Source organism: Chelonoidis abingdonii, chromosome 3 (assembly GCF_003597395.2).
Source record: "Chelonoidis abingdonii isolate Lonesome George chromosome 3, CheloAbing_2.0, whole genome shotgun sequence".
Taxonomy (NCBI): domain Eukaryota; kingdom Metazoa; phylum Chordata; order Testudines; family Testudinidae; genus Chelonoidis; species Chelonoidis abingdonii.
This window is the reverse complement of record NC_133771.1, coordinates 3017630-3039957: the sequence shown is the minus strand read 5'-3', so window position 1 is coordinate 3039957 and position 22328 is coordinate 3017630. Positions and strand designations below refer to the sequence as shown.

The 22328-nt window shown below is 43.8% G+C and overlaps 1 protein-coding gene across 5 annotated transcripts in view; it reads left to right on the top strand.

The window, feature by feature from the left end:
• The window catches only part of ASXL2 (ASXL transcriptional regulator 2), a 228302-nt gene that overhangs the window by 38917 nt on the left and 167057 nt on the right, over positions 1-22328 (top strand). For all 5 annotated transcript variants that reach the window (XM_075063555.1, XM_032762361.2, XM_075063556.1 and 2 more), the window contains one exon: positions 21053-21135. In XM_075063555.1, the coding sequence (XP_074919656.1) occupies positions 21053-21135 (83 nt within the window). The remainder of the gene's footprint in view (positions 1-21052; positions 21136-22328) is intronic.

The following is a 22328-nucleotide window of genomic DNA, read 5'->3' as shown; positions in this document are numbered from 1 at the left end:
GCACTGCCTACTTAGCCAAACAGTCCTCAGCGTGTAGCAGTGCATGGGGTTGTTTCTGGCCCTAAGTGCAGGACTTTTGCACTCTTGTCCTTGTTTAACTTCATGAGTTTCTTGTGGCCCACGTCTCCAATTTGTCTAAGTCTCCTGAATCCCTATCCCTGCCCTCCAGCGTCCACCACTCCCCCCCACTTGGTGTCATTGCAAATTTACTTAATGTGCAATCTATCCATCAGCAAGTCATTAATGAACGACATTGAATAGAACGGGCCACTAAGACAGACCTGGGACACCACTTGTTACTGGTTGCCAACTAGAGAGTGTGCCATTGGACCTACCCGCTGAGCCGTGATTCAACCAGTTTTTCTATCACCACAGTCCATTCTCCCAACCCATACTTCTAGTTGCTGATAGAGAATGCTGTGGGAAACCATGTCAAAAAGCCTTACTAATCAAGGTATACAACAGCAACAGCTTTGCCCCCATCCACAAGTCCCAGTCATCTTCATCGTAGAAGCAATCAGGTTGGTCAGGCATGATTTACCCTTGGTGAATCCATGCTGACTGCTTCTGATCACCTTGTTTTCCTCTAAGTGTTTCAGGATGGATTCCTTCAGCACCTGCCCATGATTTTCCCAGGCGATTGAGGTGAGACTGATGACTGTCAGTTCCTGATCGTTCCTTTTCCCTTTCTTAAGATAGGGTACTGTATATTATGCTTTCTTCCAGTCCTCTTGGCGACCTTCCTTTCCCATGAATGTTCAAGATAATGGTCAAGGGTCTGCAATCACATCAGCTAACTCCCTCAGCACCCTCGGATGCAGTCGTCGTCCCATAGACTGTGCACGTCTAACATCTTTTTAAGTAGTCCCCTTAACCTGGACCCTCTATCCCAGTTGGGCTGCTCTCCCTCCTCTCCTCTCTGCGTGCCCCAGTGTGATAGTCTGGAGTTGATCCTGCCGGTAAAGACTGAAGTGAAGAAGGAATGAGACTTCAGCTTTCCCATATCTTCCACCACTAGGATACCTGCCTCATTGATAAGGGACCTACAACCATCCTAAGCCTCTTCTTGGTTGCTTACATACTTGTAAAACCCCTTTCCTATTATCCTTCACAGGCCCGTCTAGTTCAGCTCAAATTGCCCTTTGGCCTTTCTGATTCATCCCTGCAGCGCCAGCAATAATCTCTATATGCCTCCCCAGTCATCTGTCAAGCTTCCATTTTTGTAGCTGCCTTCTTTTGCTTCAGCCTCACCACTGAGTTCCCTGTTAAGCCATGCTGACGGCACTTTCTACGCTTGCTGTGTCTTTCTGCACATCGGTAATATGGGTATTTCCTGTGCTCTTAGCATGATTTCTATAAAAACTGCCAGCTCTCCTGGACACCCATCCCCTTCAGTTCAGCTTCCCAGGAATCCTGCCATCATTTCTCTAGGGCAGCCTGAAATCAAGCTTTTCTGAAATCCAGGGTTTGCGTTCTGCTTCTCTCCTTCCTTCCTTTACAGGGTTCTGAACTTCTACATGTCATGATCACCTGCTCCCAGGTTGCTGTGCACCCTTACTTCCCCGATCAACCTCTTCTCTGTTTGTGAGCAGGAGGTCGAGAAGGCGCAAGGCCCTCTGGGTTCCCCACATTTGTTACAGAAGTTGTCCTCAGCGATCTCCAAAACTTCCGGATGCCTGTGCACTGCTGTATTTCTCTCCCAGCAGATATCAGGAAAAAATCCTCCCATGCAGAACCAGGGCCGTGATCTACAGACTTCTGCTAGTTGGTCTGCTAAAAGCCTTATCCACCTCTTCTTTCTGGGTCTGGTGGTCATTTAGCAGACACCCACCATAACATTCCCCCTTGTGACATTCCCCTCTAAATTTAACCCAAAGACTTTCAACTGGCTCATTTCCAGTTTCGTAGTGGAGCTCTGAGCATTCATACAGCTCTTTTACATACAGCGCTACTCCTCCCCCTCTTCGCCCCTGCCTATCCTTCCTGAACAGCTTATACCCATCCATGGCAGTGCTCCAGGTATGCGAGCTATTCATCCCTTGCTGTCCTTGTCTAGATTAGGCAGTCCTGTCCTTGTGCTGGGGAGTTCACAATATTTTAGATCGGCAGTTCTCAAACTGGGGGGTCAGGACCCCATTGTAATGGGGTCACCAGGGCTGGTGTTAGACTTGCTGGGGCCCAGGGCTGAAGCTCAAGCCCCACCCCCAAAGCCTGAGCCCCACTGCCTGGGGCCAAAGCCGAAGCCCAAGGGCTTTAGCCCTGGATGATGGGACTCAAGCTTTTAGCTTTGGCCCCCCTGCCCAGGAGGCAGGGCTTAGGCTTTGGCCTCTGGGGCCGTATAGCAATTTTTGTTGTCAGAAAGGGGTTGCGGTGCAATGAACCATTTAAGGCTTTTCTGTTGTTCCTCTCATTGTTTGTGTTTCAATGCAAAGTATGAATGCTATTGCTGTGTGTTGCCAAGAGGGAGCAGAGTTGTCTCTCCTGTACTATTTTCCCTACCGGCTTTGTCCGAGCTCCAAAACTAACTGTCCCTTCCTGCTCTTCTTTTATTCTTGCCTCTGTGTATTCCAGGTGAGACTCCCTTGATGGTCCCCCGGGCCTCCAGACTGTTTGAAGTCTCTCCTTTAGAATACACTTCTTCCAGGTGCCTGTCAAAGAAATGTTGCAAACTGCAGCCTTTCTGATGCCTGCATCCAGTGGTTTGTATTCTGGATCTGTAGGATGCCTTTTTGGACTAAAGCTGTCTGTGGCAAGTGCTTAACACACTTCTGATGCTGTGGAGGCTAGGGAATGGGGAAAGGGGCAGTGCGCTTCTTCCGGGGGTAGGGGTGGGGGCATTTTTCTGGAACAGAAATGCAGATGTTCCAAAGCAGTGTTTGTTTTCAGTTTGTTTTGATTGTTTCAGCTGCTCCTAGTGACACAGATCTTGAGAGCTAGTTTCCTGTTGCAGTTTAGTACCTGTTTCCTTATACCTAAGACTGATCTGCCACAGTTTAAAAAAGAAAATGTGGACCTCATTGGCAGTACTACTTTAACATGGCTTGCTGCCTTTTTTGGAAGCCCCATCTTTTCAATCTGAGGCCACGTCTACACTATGGGATAATATCGAATTAGCTAAAATCGGTTTTATAAAACTGATATTATAAATTCGATTTCATGCGGCCACACGAGGCACAGTAATTCGGCGTTGTGCGTCCATGGTCCGAGGCTAACGTCGATTTCTGAAGCGTTGCATTGTGGGTAGCTCTTCCGTAGCTATCCCATAGTTCCCGCAGTCTCCCCCGCCCCTTGGAATTCTGGGTTGAATCATTATTGTCTCGCGGGTTTGGGTTTTTTTTTTTTTCTGGGGGTTTTTAAAAAATGTCGTTCAGTCATTCCTTCCTCCGGGAAAACATGCAGCTGACAATCCTTTCGCGCCGTTTTCCCTGGATGCCACTGGCAGACCGCCATTAGCACGGCAACCATGGAGCCCGTTCAGCTTTTTTTTTTTTTCGGCACCGTATGTGTACTGGATGCCACGGACAGAGAGGCGATATCCCAGCGTTACACAGCAGCATTCCCTTGCTTTTGCAATGATAGCAGAGATGGTTACTGGTCGTTCTGTACCGTCTACTGCCAGAGAAAATGGCAATGAGATGACGGTTATCTCTCCTCCTCTGTACTGTCCGCTGTTATCATGAGTGCCCTGGCTGAAATCGGGGCCGGGAGCGCAACGCAAAGCAAAAATTGGGATTGACTCACCTTGGGACTGAGTCAATCCTCCTTTATGGTTTCTAAAAATAGAGTCAGTCCTGCTAGAATAAGGGGCAAGGGTATTAGAGGACCAGTGTATCAGAGCACAGCTGCTCCGTGTCAGTATTCACAGGGGGTACCCCCTGCAACACCCACCGTTGCTTCCCTCCTCTCCAACCTTCCTGGGCTACCGTGGCAGTGTGTCCTGCCCATTTGTGTCATGAAGTAATAAAGATGCAGGAATAAGAAACACTGAGTGTTTAGTGACATAAAATGGGGGAGGCCAGCCTCCGGCGCGATGATAGTCCAGGCAGGACAATTAAGCGGTTATGGGGAGAGGAGGCCAGCATGCTGCTGCTATGACAGTCCAGGCAGTACAGAATCTTTCTTTTACACAGGAAAGGGAGGGGCTAGCCCCCAGTTGCTATGATGAAGCTGGTTATTAGCCGTTCTGTCCTATCTACTGGAATAACCAGCAATGTTGGCCTCGATGTCAACATGTTAGATATTCATGAGGACGGTACTAGTCTACTCACCGTCTACCACCGGGAGGGAAGGGGAGAGGAAGGGGAGAGGAGCGGATACTGCTCTTCACTGCTGCAGCATCACGTCTACCAGCAGCATTCAGTACACATAGGGTGACATTGAAAGTAGTCAGAAATGATTTCTTTCCCTTTTCTTTCACGTGGTGGTGGTGGGGGGGAAAGAAACTGAGGAGCTGTTCCCTGAACCACGCCAGACACTGTGTTGAACCAACAGACACTGGGAGCTCAGCAAGAATGCAAATACTTTTCAGACTGCTGTGGACTGTGGGTAGCTGGCAGTCCTCATACCCCCTCCATCCATGAGCGTCCATTTTGAGTCTCTGGCTTCCTGTTACGCTGTCACGCAGCGCTGTGTATCCTGGAGATTTTTTTTCAAACGCTTTGGCATTTCGTGTTCTGTAACGGAGCTCTGATAACAACAGATTTGTCTCCCCATACAGCGATCAGATCTAGTATTTCCCGTACAGTCCATGCTGGAGCTCTTTTGGATTTGAGACTGCATCGCACCCATGCTGATCAGAGCTCCACGCTGGGCAAACAGGAAATGTAATTCAAAAGTTCGCGGGGCTTTTCCGTGTACCTGCCCGCTGCATCCGAGTTCAGATTGCTGTCCAGAGCGGTCAGTGTGCACTGTGGATACCGCCTGAGAGGCCATAACGTCGATTTCCGTCCACACTAACCGTAATCCGATATGTTATATCGAATTTAGCGCTACTCCTCTCGTCGGGGAGGAGTACAGAAATTGATTTAAAGAGCCCTTTATATCGCTATAAAGGGCATTATAGTGTGGACGGGTACAGCGTTAAATCGATTTAACGCTCTTTAAATCGATTTAAACGCGTAGTGTAGACCAGGCCTGAGAGAAGCTGCAGCATCTTCATTGATCAGCTACATTTTTGAGCTAACATAGGAGTGTGATCCCTCAGAACTGCTTTTATCTCCCTCAACTAGAACAGCCAGCCAGAAGCATACTTTGAGACGGTGTAAATTTTAGAAGTTAAAACACTGGAGAAAACAGCAATATATGTAGAGATCTTTTATGGCTCTCTGCCTCTCTAATTACATCAGTGCTGCCCCTTCCTTCTTGCCCTGATTTCTGGTTAAAACCTTGAATAGCACTTGGCTAATTGCATGAGTAGAAAAGATACTTGAAATCCGGTCAAGTCCTCTCAGAGCTGTTCTCCCTCCTCCTTTCCTCCTCACCTCTCTAATTATTGCCAGGACAAAATTAAAGTATTTAATATGCTGACTCTAACTGTCTTGCCAAGGGAATGAGTGAAGAGGAATTTCACAGGAGACACATGGTGTTATCACTGCCTATTTCTCATTCTTTCACTGTTTGTGGTGCAGAGACAATTTACTGTTCCCTCTCTCCTCAAAGGGACATAATGAGCACCTGGAAATAACACCCAGCACCATTACCTAGTCTTTTCGTTGTTGAAGATGGAATTTTGACTGCAGAGAGGAAGGACTAGGATTTAGTGGTCTGTCTCACTGGATGACTAAATCCCTGTTTGCTTTCTAGAACAAACTGCACTGAGACAAAATGTTAAAATACAGGGCTAGTAATGCACAAGGTGGTGAAACAAACAGAAGTACATGACAGATGTTTTCTTCAGTGCTCTGTGAGGCTCAACATTTGTCAGCTGTCATGGATTTCATGACGCTCTTTGTTTGTTTAGACATAAATAAAGCAAATTCTAGGGTTTCCTGCACTGGCAAGATATGACAAACAGCTGAAGAAGCTTCAGTTGGAACTGGTAAATTTAACCTCTCATTTACATTTGAGGCTAATAAATAGCAACCCTGCATTGACACCAATGCCAGACTTAGAAGGCCCACTGAAAATTCACCAACAGGTCAAAGTTCTTTCTCCCTCTTGACATTAGTAAAGAAAACAAGTCTTAAGGAAATACATAGAGAGCAGGTAAACTGGATTACTGTGAACAAAATCTTTAATCCAACTCTTGCCAGGAGACTCCTCAGTATGTATTCTAACAAACCTCCAGGCTTGAACACTGCATTGCTGTGTGATCCCCAGTGGTATTAGAGGAGTTGCCATGGTGTAACAGAACATGGCCAAAAGAATACTCCGATCATATATGCAATAAGAGATCACTCGTATAAGATATGTATGACTTCCATGGGAGTTTTGTCTGGCTAATGAATGCAGGATTGGGTGCCAACTACCCCTCAAGAAGAGTCAAGGTGACACACCTCCTGGGATCAACAGTTATTTACTAGAGCATTCAAATCCTCTGTCTATATAGTCCTGTTTACATTTGCACTTGCAGGATTCCTGAGTAGGTAGGCACTCTGCATGGATGTTACAACTGTGTACTCAAGCACGGTCATTTATAACTACACAGTCATAACTGTTGTCACTCCTTTCTTTCCTCCTTCCAAGAAATAAACTCACCGGAGAAAATATTATTCCATAATAAATCACCTAGCAGTAGACAAGCCTGTCAATCATCCTGAGCTGCTCCTTCCACAGTGTACAAAATATGCAAGGAGCTACTTCATAGCCTCTCCATCTTTCTCTTCCTGAAATCATGGAAAAATCATCACCGTTTTCCTTTGGTGTGCCACTCTTAATGGGGCATACATTAGATGGTAGCATTCAGATATCAGGTATTCAAATCCTACTTTAACTTCCTTGTAGGGAAAGCAGCAGAGAATCCTGTGGCACCTTTTAGACTAACAGAGGTTTTGTAGCATGAGCTTTCATGGGTGAATACCCACTTCGTTGGATGCATGTAGTGGAAATTTCCAGGGGTGGGTATATATACATGCAAGCAAGAAGCAGGCTAGAGATAACAAGGTTAGTTCAATCAGGGAGACTGCTGTATTACACTCACTCTCCAGACTGAAGTGAGTGGGCTAATGTGCAAAGGTTCTCCATTGAATTTAAATGGGTTAGTTCATTCATTGTCTAATGCCAGAATGTAATGTCTGGGAATGATGCAAGCCTAATGATCTCTGGTTCAGATTGCAAAGTAGTTTTATTCTGCAGCTCTTGAATTCTGTCATTAGGGTTATAGAGGAGTCTGATACCCAGAAGGAGCTCACTATATAAGCTTGTTGTAAACTGCTGGAGAAAACAAGCACTAGCATCTGCCAATATGTTGCACTATTCCAACTAGTTAGTTGCCAGGCTAAGACTCTGTATTGGAGTTTAATTTGAGTTTTGCATTTAGCTTCCCTTCAACTTCTGACTAAAGCGTTTTTAGAAAGATGGCAAGAATGCAGTAAACAAGATTGCCTTGTGAGGCATGGACTGGGGAACTATGAGAGCGAAGTGTATCTTGTGAAAAATGGATATGCACGCTCAATTGTGTAAGAAGTTAATATTGGCAACATAACTCTAAAAATTGCATCAGTATCGCCCAGGAAGTAGAAACATCATAGAGAGGGTCACAAGGACTCTGGAGGAATTACAGCCATGCAGAAGAATGATGAAAAGAAGGTTAGTAAAAATCATTCTTCAAATGTCCAAGTAGTGTGATCAGCCAGCCAAGGCTCAGGATATTAAAGAACAGCAATGAAAACTTATTGACAGATGAGATTGAGATGGCTCGGTGCTGGAATTGCTTTTTCTTTCTCGGTATTCATGCAGGTAGCTGAAGTTTAGATCCCTTGGATACATTGTCCTACTGATAATAACTTCAAGGTTTCAGGATCTTAAAAAAGAGCAGATTATTGGGAAATGAAGGTGGTTGATGCATCAGGCCTAGATGAAGGACTTTCCAGACGCTTTGGAAGGGAGTGTGTAGGGAGTAATCAAGCAAAATAACACTACCTATGCCAGACCTTTTTTCATGACGTGAGAATGAGGTATTGGTACCCAACACTGGACCAGGGAGGTAGCGCAGTTTCAATACGGATTCAAGTGACCTAGATAGCTAGATAGTTATAGAATTGTTCTAATTTTCTGTGTGAGCTGTTGGAAATGCTGATAATTTGGTAATATTGAAATGTATCACTTGGCGAATGAGGTTTCTTGAGAGAACATTCTGGTAGGTAATTTTTGTTTTGTTTTGTTTTGTTAATTGAAACGTTAAAATGGTGGAGTCTGGTGGACCCAGGCCTCCCTACCCAGGCCGCTGCTCCTCTGGTGGCAGCCCCTTCTTCTTTCCCAGATACTGGCCATTGGGCCTCACTGCCCCACACCTAGGGACTGTGACATTGACTTTGGCCATTGGGTCATATTACTTTTGTACCAGAGGGCTGTTATATGTACCTTGGCCTCCAGGACATATTGCTCTGTGCCTGAGAGCAGTTATATTGACTCTAGCCTCTAGACCGCGCTGCCCTGTATCACATCTTGCATCCAATGCAGTCCTTGGAGAACTCTTGGTTTGGATGGGCTATAAACAGCTCAGTGAACTGGAATGAGCAAATGTACCCTGTTCACACCACCCCCTTCAGCCACATAGAGCCTGTTCAACCAGGGGAAGGATACACTTCTGACTTTCAGTTCCAGTGCTAGTTAGGCTGTACAGCTTGCATATCAGATAATGGCGCAGTTTTGCATATGCTTGCACTTTTTTACCTTTTTAAATAGTTATTTGTAGACAGGCAGCAGTGACGTTTGAAATGGTTTTCAGAATACTTCTGATTATTTTAATACATTTTTGGTGAACACATTGGTCTTGGTTGACCACTATGTTGGCGAATAAGTACTTGGAAAAAGGAATGGTCAGGAAATTGTATCCAAAGCTTTTAATAAAGTCACACTTGTTTTTACAAACACACAAAATCAATTGCAATTAATAGTAAATGTCAAATTATTTGCTATTTGACTACCACAGAACGCCGCATTGCATTCTTCCACATGCATCATAAGGTGAAGTGAATGAAGAAGTGCACATATATGCATACAGTAACTCCTCACATAGTTGTCCCGCTTAACGTTGTTTTGTTGTTACATTGCTGATCAATTAGGGAACATACTTGTTTAAAGTTGCAGTGCTCCACTCTTATATTGTTTGGCTGCCTGCTTTCTCCACAGCTGGCAGCCTCTCTATGCCCCCTCCGACTCCCAGCCCCTTCCGCCATCAGACCCTGTGGATCAGTGCCTTCCCCCCACCTCCTGTCCGTGGCAATTAGCTGACTTGAGGCGTTTTGGAGGCAGGAGAGAGTGGGGAGGAGCAAGGACTCGGCACACAGGCTCCCCCTCCCTCCCCTGCCTTCCGAACGCCGCAGTCAGCTGGCTTGCAGCGTTTAGAAGGGAGGGGAGGGAAGGGGAGGGGCTAGGATGCAACGAGCAAAGTAAAGGGGGAGAGGGTGGAGGGGAGAAGAGGCGGGTTAAGAGTGGAGGCTTAGGGGAAGGAGTGGAGCGGGCAGGCTGAGGGTTGAGCCCCTTGCCCCTGGTGCTTGCAGAGTAGGGGAAGCTGCCCTGAAACCTACCCCCCTCCCATTTACATTCATTCTTATGGGGAAATTGGATTCGCTTAACATCGTTTCACTTAGTCACATTTTTCAGGAACAGAACTATAACGTTAAATGAGGCTTTCCTGTATGTGCACAAGGCATCTTTTAGTTCCCTTGCTTGCCTGAACTCAACCCCAGTGATGACAGGCACACTTCCTGGTTGCCTGTACAAACCATTAGTGTCCTTGAAACTGCTCCAGGTGAAAATTCTTGCCTTTACCTTCACAGATATTGTGACGTGCTATGCCCTGCGCACAACGTGGATGACACGTACCACACTGGCATTCAAATGGTTTTGTAGGCAGCGCCATCTTGGCTTCAACATGCCAAATGTGTATTCTAGCATCATCTGCAATTACATCAGTGTGTAATTAAACGTTTTGCCGGGTGCTCTGTGGTCAGGGTACAATTTTATGAACTAGGGCAGTAGAATGTAAAATAGCAGTAGGCACAGTCACCACGTTGATAACTCTTGTTCGGAATGAATAAGATCCCTGCTTGTCCAAACAGGTAACTGATACTGGTGTGCTGATGAGATCTGGCATGCACCTTCCTTGCACATTGCATGTTGATGATCATGAACCTGTCTTTATGATCAGCCAACGCCTGCAGAATGATGTAGTGCTATTTGCTGGTGACATATTCAAGGGCTTCTAATCATGGGCAAACTGTAGGCATGTGAGTGCCATTGATGTACCTAGGAGAACTGTGGAAGCCTGTTCTCCTAAAACCAGCTGGTATTTCATGCACATTAGCTATGTCTACCACCCATGGTAAACCACGGTATAATTGCCTCACCAACTCCCACTGTCACAGCAGTGACACTTGACTTGCCAATACTAAATGAGTTAACCATGGACCCGTAGCAGTCTTCCTGGTCACTGTAGTAACCTGTTTCTGTACTGGTATGGTCTCCCTTGTTTGCCTGTCCTGCTGCTGGAGGATTGGAACAAGCTCCTCGCATAGCTCCATGGCCCTATGATGTTTAACATTTTATCAGTCACATGGAAGAAAACATAGTCATGACTGATAAAGTTGGCAGATGACACAAAAATTGGGGAGGGGGAAATAACAGAGGACAGGTCACTGCTACAGAGTGTTGTGGATCACTTAGTGAGCTTTTCTCCTCAATCACACTTCTACATAGAGTGCTACTACAGATCAAGCAGGGATCAAGATTAATGGCCTCAGTGTGGTGCCACCAACACTGGTTCTCCTCTCGACTGGATTTCTGTGGCAACTCCAGTCTCACTCCCATTGCACCTGGATTTGATCTCTCAGGACCATGTTTGGCTGCTCCACCCAAATCTGCATTCCCTTCTTTCAATGTCCTGGAAACTCCATGGATAATACCAGAGAAAAGGTTTGCTCAGAGCAAGTTTGCTAGGTGTTACCAATTAGTAGAAAGCCCTCCACCAGGGCTGCCTGCCTATCAAAATGGAAGTGGTTCTTGATTTGGGCTTGCCAGACTGGAGTCACACTGATGTATTCATCATCCAACATATACTCACTTTTTTTTTTTTTTTTTTTTTTTCCTCTTGAAACAGCAAGGTTTAGCAATTTCTTCTGTCAGGGTTCATCTGGCAGCAGTATTTGCTTTCTCTCCTTACATGGATAGCCATTCTGTTTTTTTCAAATTACATGACAGATTCTTTAAAGGCCTGGAAAGGTTGTACCCTCAATTAAGAGACCCCTTTTCCCCCTTGTGGCTTGAACCTGGTCTTGTCTAAATGTATGGGACCACCATTTGAGCCTTTAGCAATGTGCTCCTTACTATACCTCTCTTGGAAAGTGGTTTTCCTAATTGCCATCACTTCTGCCAGAAGAGGCTCTGAGCTGCATTCCCTGATATTCGAGCCATGATGTACATTCTTTAAAGATAAGGTATACTTACGACCTCATCTGAGTTTCCTCCCTAAAGTAGTTTCAGATTTTCATAGCAATCAAGCTACTTACTTACCTGCATTTCCCCCAAAACCTCATGCAAATAAGAATGAAGGACAACACACACTGGACATCAGATGAGCACTAGAATTCTACATAGACGGCCAAACTGTTTCAGAGGTCCACTCAGCTGTTCCTGGCTATAGTGGACATAATGAAAGGTCTCCCAATCTCCTCACAGACAACTTTGTTTTGGATAAGATAATTTGCCTATTCATAACAAGTACAGATACACAAAATGTTTTACCACCAACATATCCGAGTGCTTTGCTCAGGCATCTTCTGAAAGCTGACAAACACCTATTGGCATGTACTACATAAACTGTAAAATCTCTTAAGGTGATTAAAGCTGTTATTTCTGATCCTCTGGTTGGCTTCTCTGTAACACTAAAAGATGGAAAAACCTGCAATACCAACAAAGTGGTGGGAATCCTGTAGAGGGCTGTATACTTGCTTCCATTTAGAGTCAATATCTGGTTAAACCACCAGTAGAAGCTCCTCAAATAATTAAACACTTTATTCAAGTAATAAAATTCTCTTTAAACGAGCATTGGGAGCATGACAGAAATTGCTTAGTCTGATGGTGATGTCCCTGACCAGTGCTGGTATCAGTCTTCTTGCCAGAACATCGCTACGGGCAGGTGGCTAAGAAATGCCAGTTTTGATCTAAACTCCCTTTCCAAAGCTGATAGTTTGCAGGTGGATGAGTGCTGCTCATTTGGTGTGAGCATTCTAAATAGTGCACTGAGGTAAACAAGGTCAGCTTAGTTTTAAAACTGCGACAGCACTGACAGGCATTTGAAGAAAAGCCTTTTGGATAAAGCTGCCTTTGCCGAAGAGACTAGACAGGATTGCGGATCCAAGGCTATTCTTTTAAGCTGGCAAGCAGGAGCTCTCTGAGAGGTGTGAACTGCGTCCATTTCATCTTGATAGGCTGTTAATTTTAAAAATGTAATTGTACTAATTTTAAATATCAGTGTTAACTATTTCACCATTGATCAAAGAACACAAACGAGAGGGATGATCCTTTAAGTTCTGCATTGTGTATTGTTTATGTTTCAGGTTGGTATTAAGTAGGCAGAGCTTTTACTCCTACTTTAGGAAATATAGTCACAGAAATTAGAAATAGAAAGGACCACGTCCAGTCTAGTTGATTCCGTCCTATCAGCCAATACAGTATTCTGCACAGTGTATATTGTCTATGTGGCTATAAATTGTGGCCACAAGGTGTCGCCCACGATTCACATTCAGATGTGCTTTAGCTGGTTTCTGTGGCAGGAGGACAGTGTATTCCTTAAAGGGAGCAATGAACTTAAGATCTAGGTGAAGCTATCCTCTCCCCACATGGGATTTAAACGCATACTAATGTCTGTCATGTTGGCATGTGTTTAAAGTTCAGTAAATGATGACTTATCCCTCTTATCTACTGTTGTAGTACTTGATTTCCTCTTGTTTTCCCCATTTCTTTTGGGTCTCATTTGCTGGTGCTTCCTTGCATGCTATCATGTTTGTATTGGTGGTGGCACTGAAAAACTCAGTTATCATCTCAGGTCACACTGATAGCCCAGCAGAAGAGTCCTGTGTAGCAGAACTTCATAATGAGTCTTTTCCTCTTCCCTATAAAGTTCCAGCTGAGAAGGAAGTTGTTCCTGGCAGAGTAAATCTGAGACACAGCAGCTATTGTCTTTAAGTGAAAATAGCAAATATTGTCTGATTGCCTTTTTTCCCTTAAATGAGAGAGAAAATGGCCCCATTTCACTGAAGTGGGTGTAGAATGTGCAGTATGTGCAGCAAGTTCTAACACCTACGGCATTGGGAATTTTAGAAGCTTTCACTTGTTTTGTAATTGTGCTCAGTTTTTGCTAGTCACTGTGGATAATTAATTATGCTTTAGAGATGGAGGGAGATATATGTGATATCCAAAGTAGCCTTATCCTGAATTGTAGTGACCACTGTACTTTTATGTCTAGAGCTATCTGGTGTTACTATTTATAATCGTATGCAGTGAGGTTGTAGGTGTGTGGTCCCAGGATATTAGGGAGACAAGGCGGGTAAGGCAATATCTTTTGTAGGACCAACTTTTGTTGGTGAGAGAGCAAGAGACACTTTTGAGGTTTAGGTGAGGAAGAGCTCTGTAAAGCTCAAAAGCTTGTCTCTCTCTGGCCTTGTCTACACTACAGGCAGAGATGGATCTAAGTTACTCAAATTCAGATACGTGAATAACATAGCTGAAGTCAACTTACTTAGATCTACTTACCTCAGGGTCCACACTACGCTATGTCGATGGGAGATGCTCTCCTGTCGACTCCCCTTGTGCTTCTCATTCAGGTAGAGTACAGGTGTAGACGGGAGAGTGATCTGGGGTTGACTTAGTGGGTCCTCACTAGACCCACTAAATTGACAGCTGATGCATCGATCTCCCGGTAAGTGTAGACAAGCCCACCTGCAACAGAAGTTGGTCTAATAAAAGATATTACCAAACCAACGCATGTCACACCGTATTTATGGCTTTTTACAACAATTTATAACCCACTTAACCCTCCCCATATACACACGTATAACCCTTCACCCCCTCCCTGTTTTTTTCTTTCACTCTCTGATTAGAGGGGTGTTAACAGGCCATTTCACCATTCATCATCTACAGTAAAGACTGGTGCAAATAACACATGAAAGGTGCAAACAATAGTTCTTCTGCTACTTCACCATTCTCTTTAGTTGTCTTCCTTACTGCTTAGTGTACAGGTCCGACAGTCATACATTGTTATCTTTTGTACTGCAGTAATGCTGTGTATGCATGCATCTGAGTTCCTATATAACACAGGCCACAGAATTTCATCCAGTAACTCTTCCATGAAGACCTGTAATCTGTGGTTGAATTAAAGCATATTTTCTAATCTTGACTTTGAAGACTGAAAGCGATGAAGCCACTACATCTTTTGGTAAATTGTTTCAATGGTTAATTACCCTTATTGTTACAAATTTGCACCTTTTATTTTCAGTTAGAATGTATCTAGCTTCAGTTTCCAGGCATTGTCTGATACCTGTCTGCTAGATTAAGGTGCATGCTATTTTCTGCCTTCGTAGGTACTTATATACTATGATCCAGTCACCTCTTAAACTTTGGATTGTTGAGCTAAATAGACTGGGCTCAAATGTCTCACTGTACAATAGCATGTTGTCCAGGCTTCAAATCATTCTTGTGATTCGTCTTTGAACCCTATCCAACTGTTCAGTGTTTGTTTTTTAAAGTGTGGACACTAGTATTGAATACAGTGTTCCAGCAGTGATTATGCCAGTGCTCTGTACTATTTGATGTTCTTGTATTTATACATCCAAGGATTGAATTACTGTTTTAGCCCCAGCCCTATGCTACTTGCTAAGACCTGAAAAGGATTAGAAAAACAACCTATATTCTGTACATTTATCTTAATAGTATGAGGAATATCAAAACTTGTTTTCTTCCACCTTGGTCGATGTTCCCTTGGAATTGCATATGGCACAAGTCGGAGTTTTCTCATCAGGAACTGAAGGGATGAAAGTGTTCAATGTTTGGGAGAAAAATTCTCTTACTCAGAATCTTAACCACTTCCTATATTTCCTGGAAAATTCTGTGCATGGACTAAAGGACTGTTGGAATGAGACTATATCACAAATAACAAGAAAGTGAACCAAAGAGGGGAAGATGAGAGATGAATTTCTGATGTGAAGCGGAATTATTTTTGTCTTAGACAAACATCAGAACGTAATATAAGAACGGCCGTACTGGGTCAGACCAAAGGTCCATCTAGTCCAGTATCCTGTCTTTCAACAGTGGTCAATGCCAGGTGCCCAGAGGGAATGAACAAAACAGAGAATCATCAAGTGATCCATCCCCTGTCACCCATTCCCAGCTTCTGGCAAACAGAGGCTAGAGACACCATCCCTGCCCATTCTGGCTAATAGCCATTGATGGACCTATCCTCCATGAATTTATCTAGCTCTTTTTTGAACCCTGTTATAATCTTGGCCTTCACAACATCCTCTGGCAAAGAGTTCCACAGGTTGACTGTGCGTTGTGTGAAGAAATATTTCCTTTTGTTTTGTTTCAAACCCACTGCCTATTAATTTCATTTGGTGACTTCTAGTTCGTGTGTTATGAGGGGGAATAAAGAACACTTCCTTATTTACTTTCTCCACACCAGTCGTGATTTTATAGACTTCTATCATATTCTCCTGTCGTAGTCTCTTTTCCAAGCTGAAAAGTCCCAATCTTGTTAATCTCTCCTCATACGGAAGCAAATCCATACCCCTAATATTTTTGTTGCCCTTTTCTGAATCTTTTCCAATTCCAGTATATCTTTTTTTGAGATGGGGTGACCTCATCTGCACACAGTATTAAAGATGTGGCTATACCATGGATTTCTGTTGAAGCATTCCCAAGATTCTGTTAGCTTTTTCGACTGCCGCTGCACATGGCACAAGAAACAGCAGAACACTAACTTATTTTCCCCTTTGTCATCTTTTGATTTATATTGCGTAAAGCCCTTCATGGTTTGGATCCTTGCTTCTTGTGCTTTAAGCATAAGAATGGCCCTACTGGCTCAGACCAATAATCTATCTATCCCAGTATCCTGTTGTGACGGGAGTCTCAAGGGGGCCATGCTGATATTGCTGTGACTGCTCAATTAGGCAAACCGCACAGAATGGGATAGACAGTCCTTCAAACTAGCAACGAAACAGCTTCCACAACACCTTACTGGTTACCCAGAAACCGAAAACACAGTTCCCTTAAAACAATCCAGACTTGAGCTCCCACCCAGATAGCGAAGTCAAATATGATGAGGATTACAGAAAATCTTGTTCATATACAAAATTCTACCAATTCCAAAGAATTGGATACTTTACCCACATCAAGTTAACGAATATCTCAGATCTTACCCAAATACACGCTTACTGCCAATTGTTATTAACTAAGGTTTATTACATAAGAACGGCCATACTGGGTCAGGCCAAAGGTCCATCAAGCCCAGTATCCTGTCCTCTGACAGTGGCCAATGCCAGGTGCCCCAAAGGGAATGAACAGAACAGGTTATCATCAAGTGATCCATGCCCTGTCACCCAATCCCAGCTTCTGGCAAATAGAAGCTAGGGACACCATTCCTGCCCATTCTGACTAACAGCCATTGGACCTATTTTCCATGAATCTATCTAGCTCCCTTTTGAACCCCATTATAGTATTGGGCTTCACAACACCCTCTGGCAAGGAGTTCCACAGGTTGACAGTGTGTTGCATGAAAAAATACTTTCTTGTTTGTTTTAAATCTACCTATTTAATTAATTGGCTTAACCCTAGTTTTTTAGTTTTCATTGGAACAACTTGCCAAGGGTTGTGCCATCACTGTCTATTCATTCATTGATCTAGGTGCTTTGATAATACAAATGAGTCTCAGTCTTGAACCAGGACTCTTAATAAGGATTGCTTTTGAAGCAGGAATATTCTCTCTTTCTCTCACACACACACACTTTTTATAACACTTCACATTGGCAATACTTGGAAAATACTCGTTTTCTGGAGGCAGTGAAGGAGTTGGACATCCATTTGGCTCAGTGCTGTCTAGGTGCTCTTAATTGAGTCTGTCGTATTCTCTGAGCATCTAGCACACATTTAAAAACACAAATATCCATGTATTTCTTCCTTCCCACTCAGTAGGAAAAACTAGTTCACACACAAAAGACCCTATAAAGTTAGTCAAAGAGATTATTGTGGGAAAGCCAAGTTGAAGAGACAAGGTTTGCATTTAGTTCTGAATTGGGTGAGTTCAGTAGTTTATTCTTAATTCTTGTAGTAATGAATTTCACAGCTGATGTCCTGCTCCTCTTAAGGCTGTTTACAGTGCTCATGGGCCTCTCTTTTTTGGTAGGCAGTTAGCTGTATTCCACTGGAATAATGTCGTGGTTTCAAAGAAAAACTTGACTGGGATGATGTTAATACTGACCTGTGTTACTGAGCAAAATGGCTGCTGCATTTTGTACCAGTTGAAGTTTTTTCAGGATGTGTGACTTCATTCTGTAGAAGAATTACAGTAATTGAATATGTAGCTTGTATCTGGATCTACTTCTGATGAGATGGGACACAATCTTATTCCATCTAGAAATGTGCATCAGTATAGAACACTTACTACAAATATTCTTCCTTCCTCCAGAATGTATCTTCTGAACTGTAGATTTTTTTCTTTTTTCACCCTTTCTTCTCTTCCCAACCTCCCAGTGATGATTTGGGTAATCTGTACATCTTATGAATTCAGGTTGGTATTATGAAGCTGTTATAGCAATTTTCATATTATTGAATAACTATGGTATGTAGGTTCTGTCATAGGCTGACAGAGCTGTGTCACATCTCTGCTAGACTAGGGACAATACAATCATTAAATCTAAATGGTTGGCTAGTCAGATGGGAACACCTTGGGACCATCAGGTTAGCCCAAGCCTCAGAGAACCAGTATTCTTCTGCCCCTCAACAGGTGACTGGCATTTAGAGCAATGGAAAATTTCTAGCAGCAGAACAAAGGAACCAGATGTTGGTGTTGCCACATATAAACTTGAGGGACTCAGACACAAGAAGCTTTGGGCAGGAAAAGAAGTTGGGGGTATGCTTTCATAGCAGAGAGGGCTCAGTTCAGCTGTCCAGATGGGTAGCCATGTTAGTCTGTGTCAGCAAAAACAATGAGGAGTCCTTATGGCAGTTTAGAAACTAACACATTTGGGCATAAGCTTTTGTGGGCTAAAATCCACTTCATCAGATGCATGGAGTGGAAAATATAGTAGGAAGGTATAAATAAACAGTTTAACTGTGTGACCAACCAAGGTCAGAAAACGCAAGCTGAGCTAGAGGGGAAAAAAGCTACCTGGTTCAGAAGTCAAGCCATGAGCTGCAGAAGAGTCTTGGACACCCGCAGTGGACCTGGACCCCTGCCCAAAGTATACTCCAAAGTGTTGAGGAAAGTGAAACAAGGAGTGTGTGTGTAGGGATTATTATTTTTGTATAGATCTGTGTATTTCTTGTGCTACTAAAAAAAGAGTGATATTTTAGAACCCTGCGCAAAGCGTTTTGTGTTATATCTGTCATGTGCTGCTGTTTTAATGTTGATGGAAAATATGGGCCCAAAGAGTCCAAGGTGTTAATATGACCCTGTCACAATTCAACATTAAACAGTTATAAATGATATTTCAAATGAATAGGCATCAGCTTGCTTAATACCATGGCAACCATGCTAGGAAATTCGGGATAGCTCAGTGGTTTGAGCATTGGCCTGCTAAACCCAGGGTTGTGAGTTCAATCCTTGAAGGGGCGATTTGGGGATTTGGTCCTGCTTTGAGCAGGGGGTTGGACTAGATGAGCTCTTGAGGTCCCTTCCAACCCTAATAATAATCTATGATTCTGTGTTAGAGGTTAAAGGTTAGAAATGTATTGATTGAAACACAAAAGGAAAAGAATTAAAACTTACCAAAAAGCATTGAAACGGGAATTGAGTGATTATGCAAAATCAGCTTAATGAAAACCTGTCAACTTCCTCAATAACCACTAGAGTGGATGTTTTAGAAAAACATCCAATCTTGATTTAAAAATTGTAAGTGATGGTGGATACTCCATGACCTTTGGTAAATTGCTTTACCAAATTTACGTCTTGTTTGCAGTCTGGTTTTACAACAGTGTCCCTTGAAGAGGTAGACTGTAAATCAGAAAGCTCACACCTTAGGGTGGAGCTTTCGGAGAAGGTATGCTTAAGCTAGTGGTCCCTAAACTTTTTTGTCTGTATCCCCTTTACCTCATCCGCGTTTCCCCAGGAGCCATGGTCAGGAGCTGGGGCCAGGAGCAATGCTGGCACTGCAGCTGGGGCCGAGGCTGCAGGCCTAGGGGCTGTGGTCACAGCTGGACCTGTGGCTGATGGCAGGGCTGGAGTGGATTTGGGGGCAGAGCGGGGTTGGGTGGGTCTCCCTCCCCGTCCCCCCGTGGAGGCTGGCCCAGGCCGTGGTGCACCTCCCTGAACGTTCTTCCATGCCCACTAGCTGGGCATTCCCTAGAGTTTGGGGGCCACTGTCTTAAGCTATGGCGGCAGGCCTGAAGAGTTCTAGGGATAAGGCGGTTGGACTGTGAGGACTTACCTCTCAGGCGGAGGTGCTAGAGGACATGCACCCTAAGAGTGTGCCTAAAGTCTCCAAGACAGGGATCGTGCCTGGACTCTGTTCAGATAGAATCATAGGATTGCAGATCGAGAGACGTGATCATTCCCCTCTATTCGACATTGGTGAGGCCTCATCTGGAGTACTGTGTCCAGTTTTGGGCCCCACACTACAAGAAGGATGTGGAAAAACTGGAGAGAGTCCAGCAGAAGGCAACCAACATGATTAGGGAGCTGGAGCACATGACCTACGAAGCAAGGCTGAGGGAACTGGGTTGTTTAGTCTACAGAAGAGAAGACTGAGGGGGGATTTGATAGCTGCTTTCAACTACCTGAAGGGGGGTTCCAAAGAGGATGGAGCTCGGCTGTTCTCAGTGGTGGTAGATGACAGAACAATGAGTAATGGTCTCAAGTTGCAATGGGGGAGGTTTAGGTTGGATATTAGGAAACACTATTTCACTAGGAGGGTGGTGAAGCACTGGAATGGGTTCCGTAGGGAGGTGGTGGAATCTCCTTCCTTAGAGGTTATTAAGGGCAGGCTTGGCAAAGCCCTGGCTGGGATAATTTAGTTGGGAATTGGTCCTGCTTTGAGTAGGGGTTTGGACTAGATACTTCCTGAGGTCCCTTCCAACCCTGATATTCTATGATTCCAGTCACAGAATCATAGAATTCTATGATTCTATGACTGGAAGGGACCTCGAGAGGTCATCTAGTCCAGTCCCCTGAACTCATGGCAGGACTAAGTATTATCTAGGCTTAAAGAGCACAGGATCCAGTGGTCAGTTCTGTCACAGCAGTCTGAGTGTCCAATAGAAGATGTTCATCTAGCTCTGTGACATCCCCTTCCCCTTCAATTTCATGTACATGCTAAAACAGGCATCCTGCTGTTTTTCAGGATACAGCACTATTTTGCACTTGTAAGTTTTTCTGATGCTGTAGCCTATATAGACCAATCAGATTTGTCCATACACTTAGGTGAGAACTAAAAATGCCAATTACTTTCAGTTTTAAATGATCAAAAGAAATTTGAAGATATGATACAGTATTTATGTATTTATCACCATGGCTTGCAATTATAGTCTCAGGTGAAAGGGGTAGGGAAGAGATTCCTGTCTCCTAGTGCTCCCTGGAGACATGAAAACTGTTAAGCGTGGATTTATTTAGGATAAGAGATTTTGTTTTTTGAAAAATTGAAGATAAGTAATTTTGCCCTTTTCATCTTTTCATGCATGCCAGGTCCTGGAGAAATACCCCAATACTCCTATGAGCCATAAAGAGATTCTTCAAGTTATCCAGAAAGAAGGACTGAAAGAAATCAGGTGAGTTGCTGTACCATTCAGTCCTATCTTGTGCATTTTTTGGTTTCTAAAGATAAAATTGTAAATTGTTCAAGTTTTTAAAGGACTTAGGCCCTTAAATTCTATTTTATGAAATAATTCTTAGGTGACTTAAGGTTGTGAATTTTACTCCAAGTGATTCATGCAGTTCATAATTTGTTTTGAAGGAAGCTCTATCTGTCTTTGTTCTGCAGCCCTTGTAACTGCTCATAAAAAGGGATGTGCTCTGGTATTTTAGGCTCCAGTCTTATTGGGATAATCTTTTTAATGCAAAACTGAAAATTACTATACTAGCTTTTATTAACTTGTATTCACTTCTTAAAATCTGGAATTCAACATTTTTCTGGAGTGTTTTTAGCTCAGATATTGCCACATTGTACCAGTGCAGAACTGTAAAGAAAAATTAACTAGAAATGAACTAAAACAAACATGAAACTGACTTTTTTCCCCCTTAAAAGAATCCCCTCCTGGCTGGCTGTGAGACTTTGCTAGTACTGGGTTCTGCCCTTACAACAGATCTGTGAGAGTGAGCATGACTGACAGAACAAGCCTCTTCTCAAAGTTCTCCTGTGTGCACAGCCTCAGCGCTCTAGGACTTGTGTCTAAGATGGTGTCCTCAGACTGGTAAAAAGGCTGTGGTTAAGGGAGGAAGGAGCATAAAACTAGGTCACACTCACCCAGTCCTCATAAGAAAAAAGCAGAGGTCTCCTCATGCTGCCTTTTTAAAGAACAGCTCAAAGCTGAAGATGAGTCCTGTTGGCATCCTCTCGGGTACCAGTCACTGTGCTTTGGTACATGCCTTTTGTGCATGTCTCACCTGGCAGAATCCTTGGCACTGAAGCTCCTGGAACTGACATCATCAGTATCCGGGACTCTGGTACTGATGACTTTCATCTGTTTGCCCTCGGTACCATCTTTCCCAGTAGCAAAAGCTTCCACAGTAGTGGGAAAAATGTCAGCTCACCCTGAATCGCCACTGCTCTCCTCTGTGATGAGAATACCATTCATGCTACCAACCATTTGTACCATTATAGTATCAAGTTCTTCTTCAGTGCCAGCCAGAGTGGATGCTGTGGTTTTGCTTGGGACCCCAGTTAAGGTAGCTCTACCTCTAGAGGAGGAATACTCCTTCCCCTCACCTCCCTCTGTTATGCCCAGAGGCTTATCACTCCAGC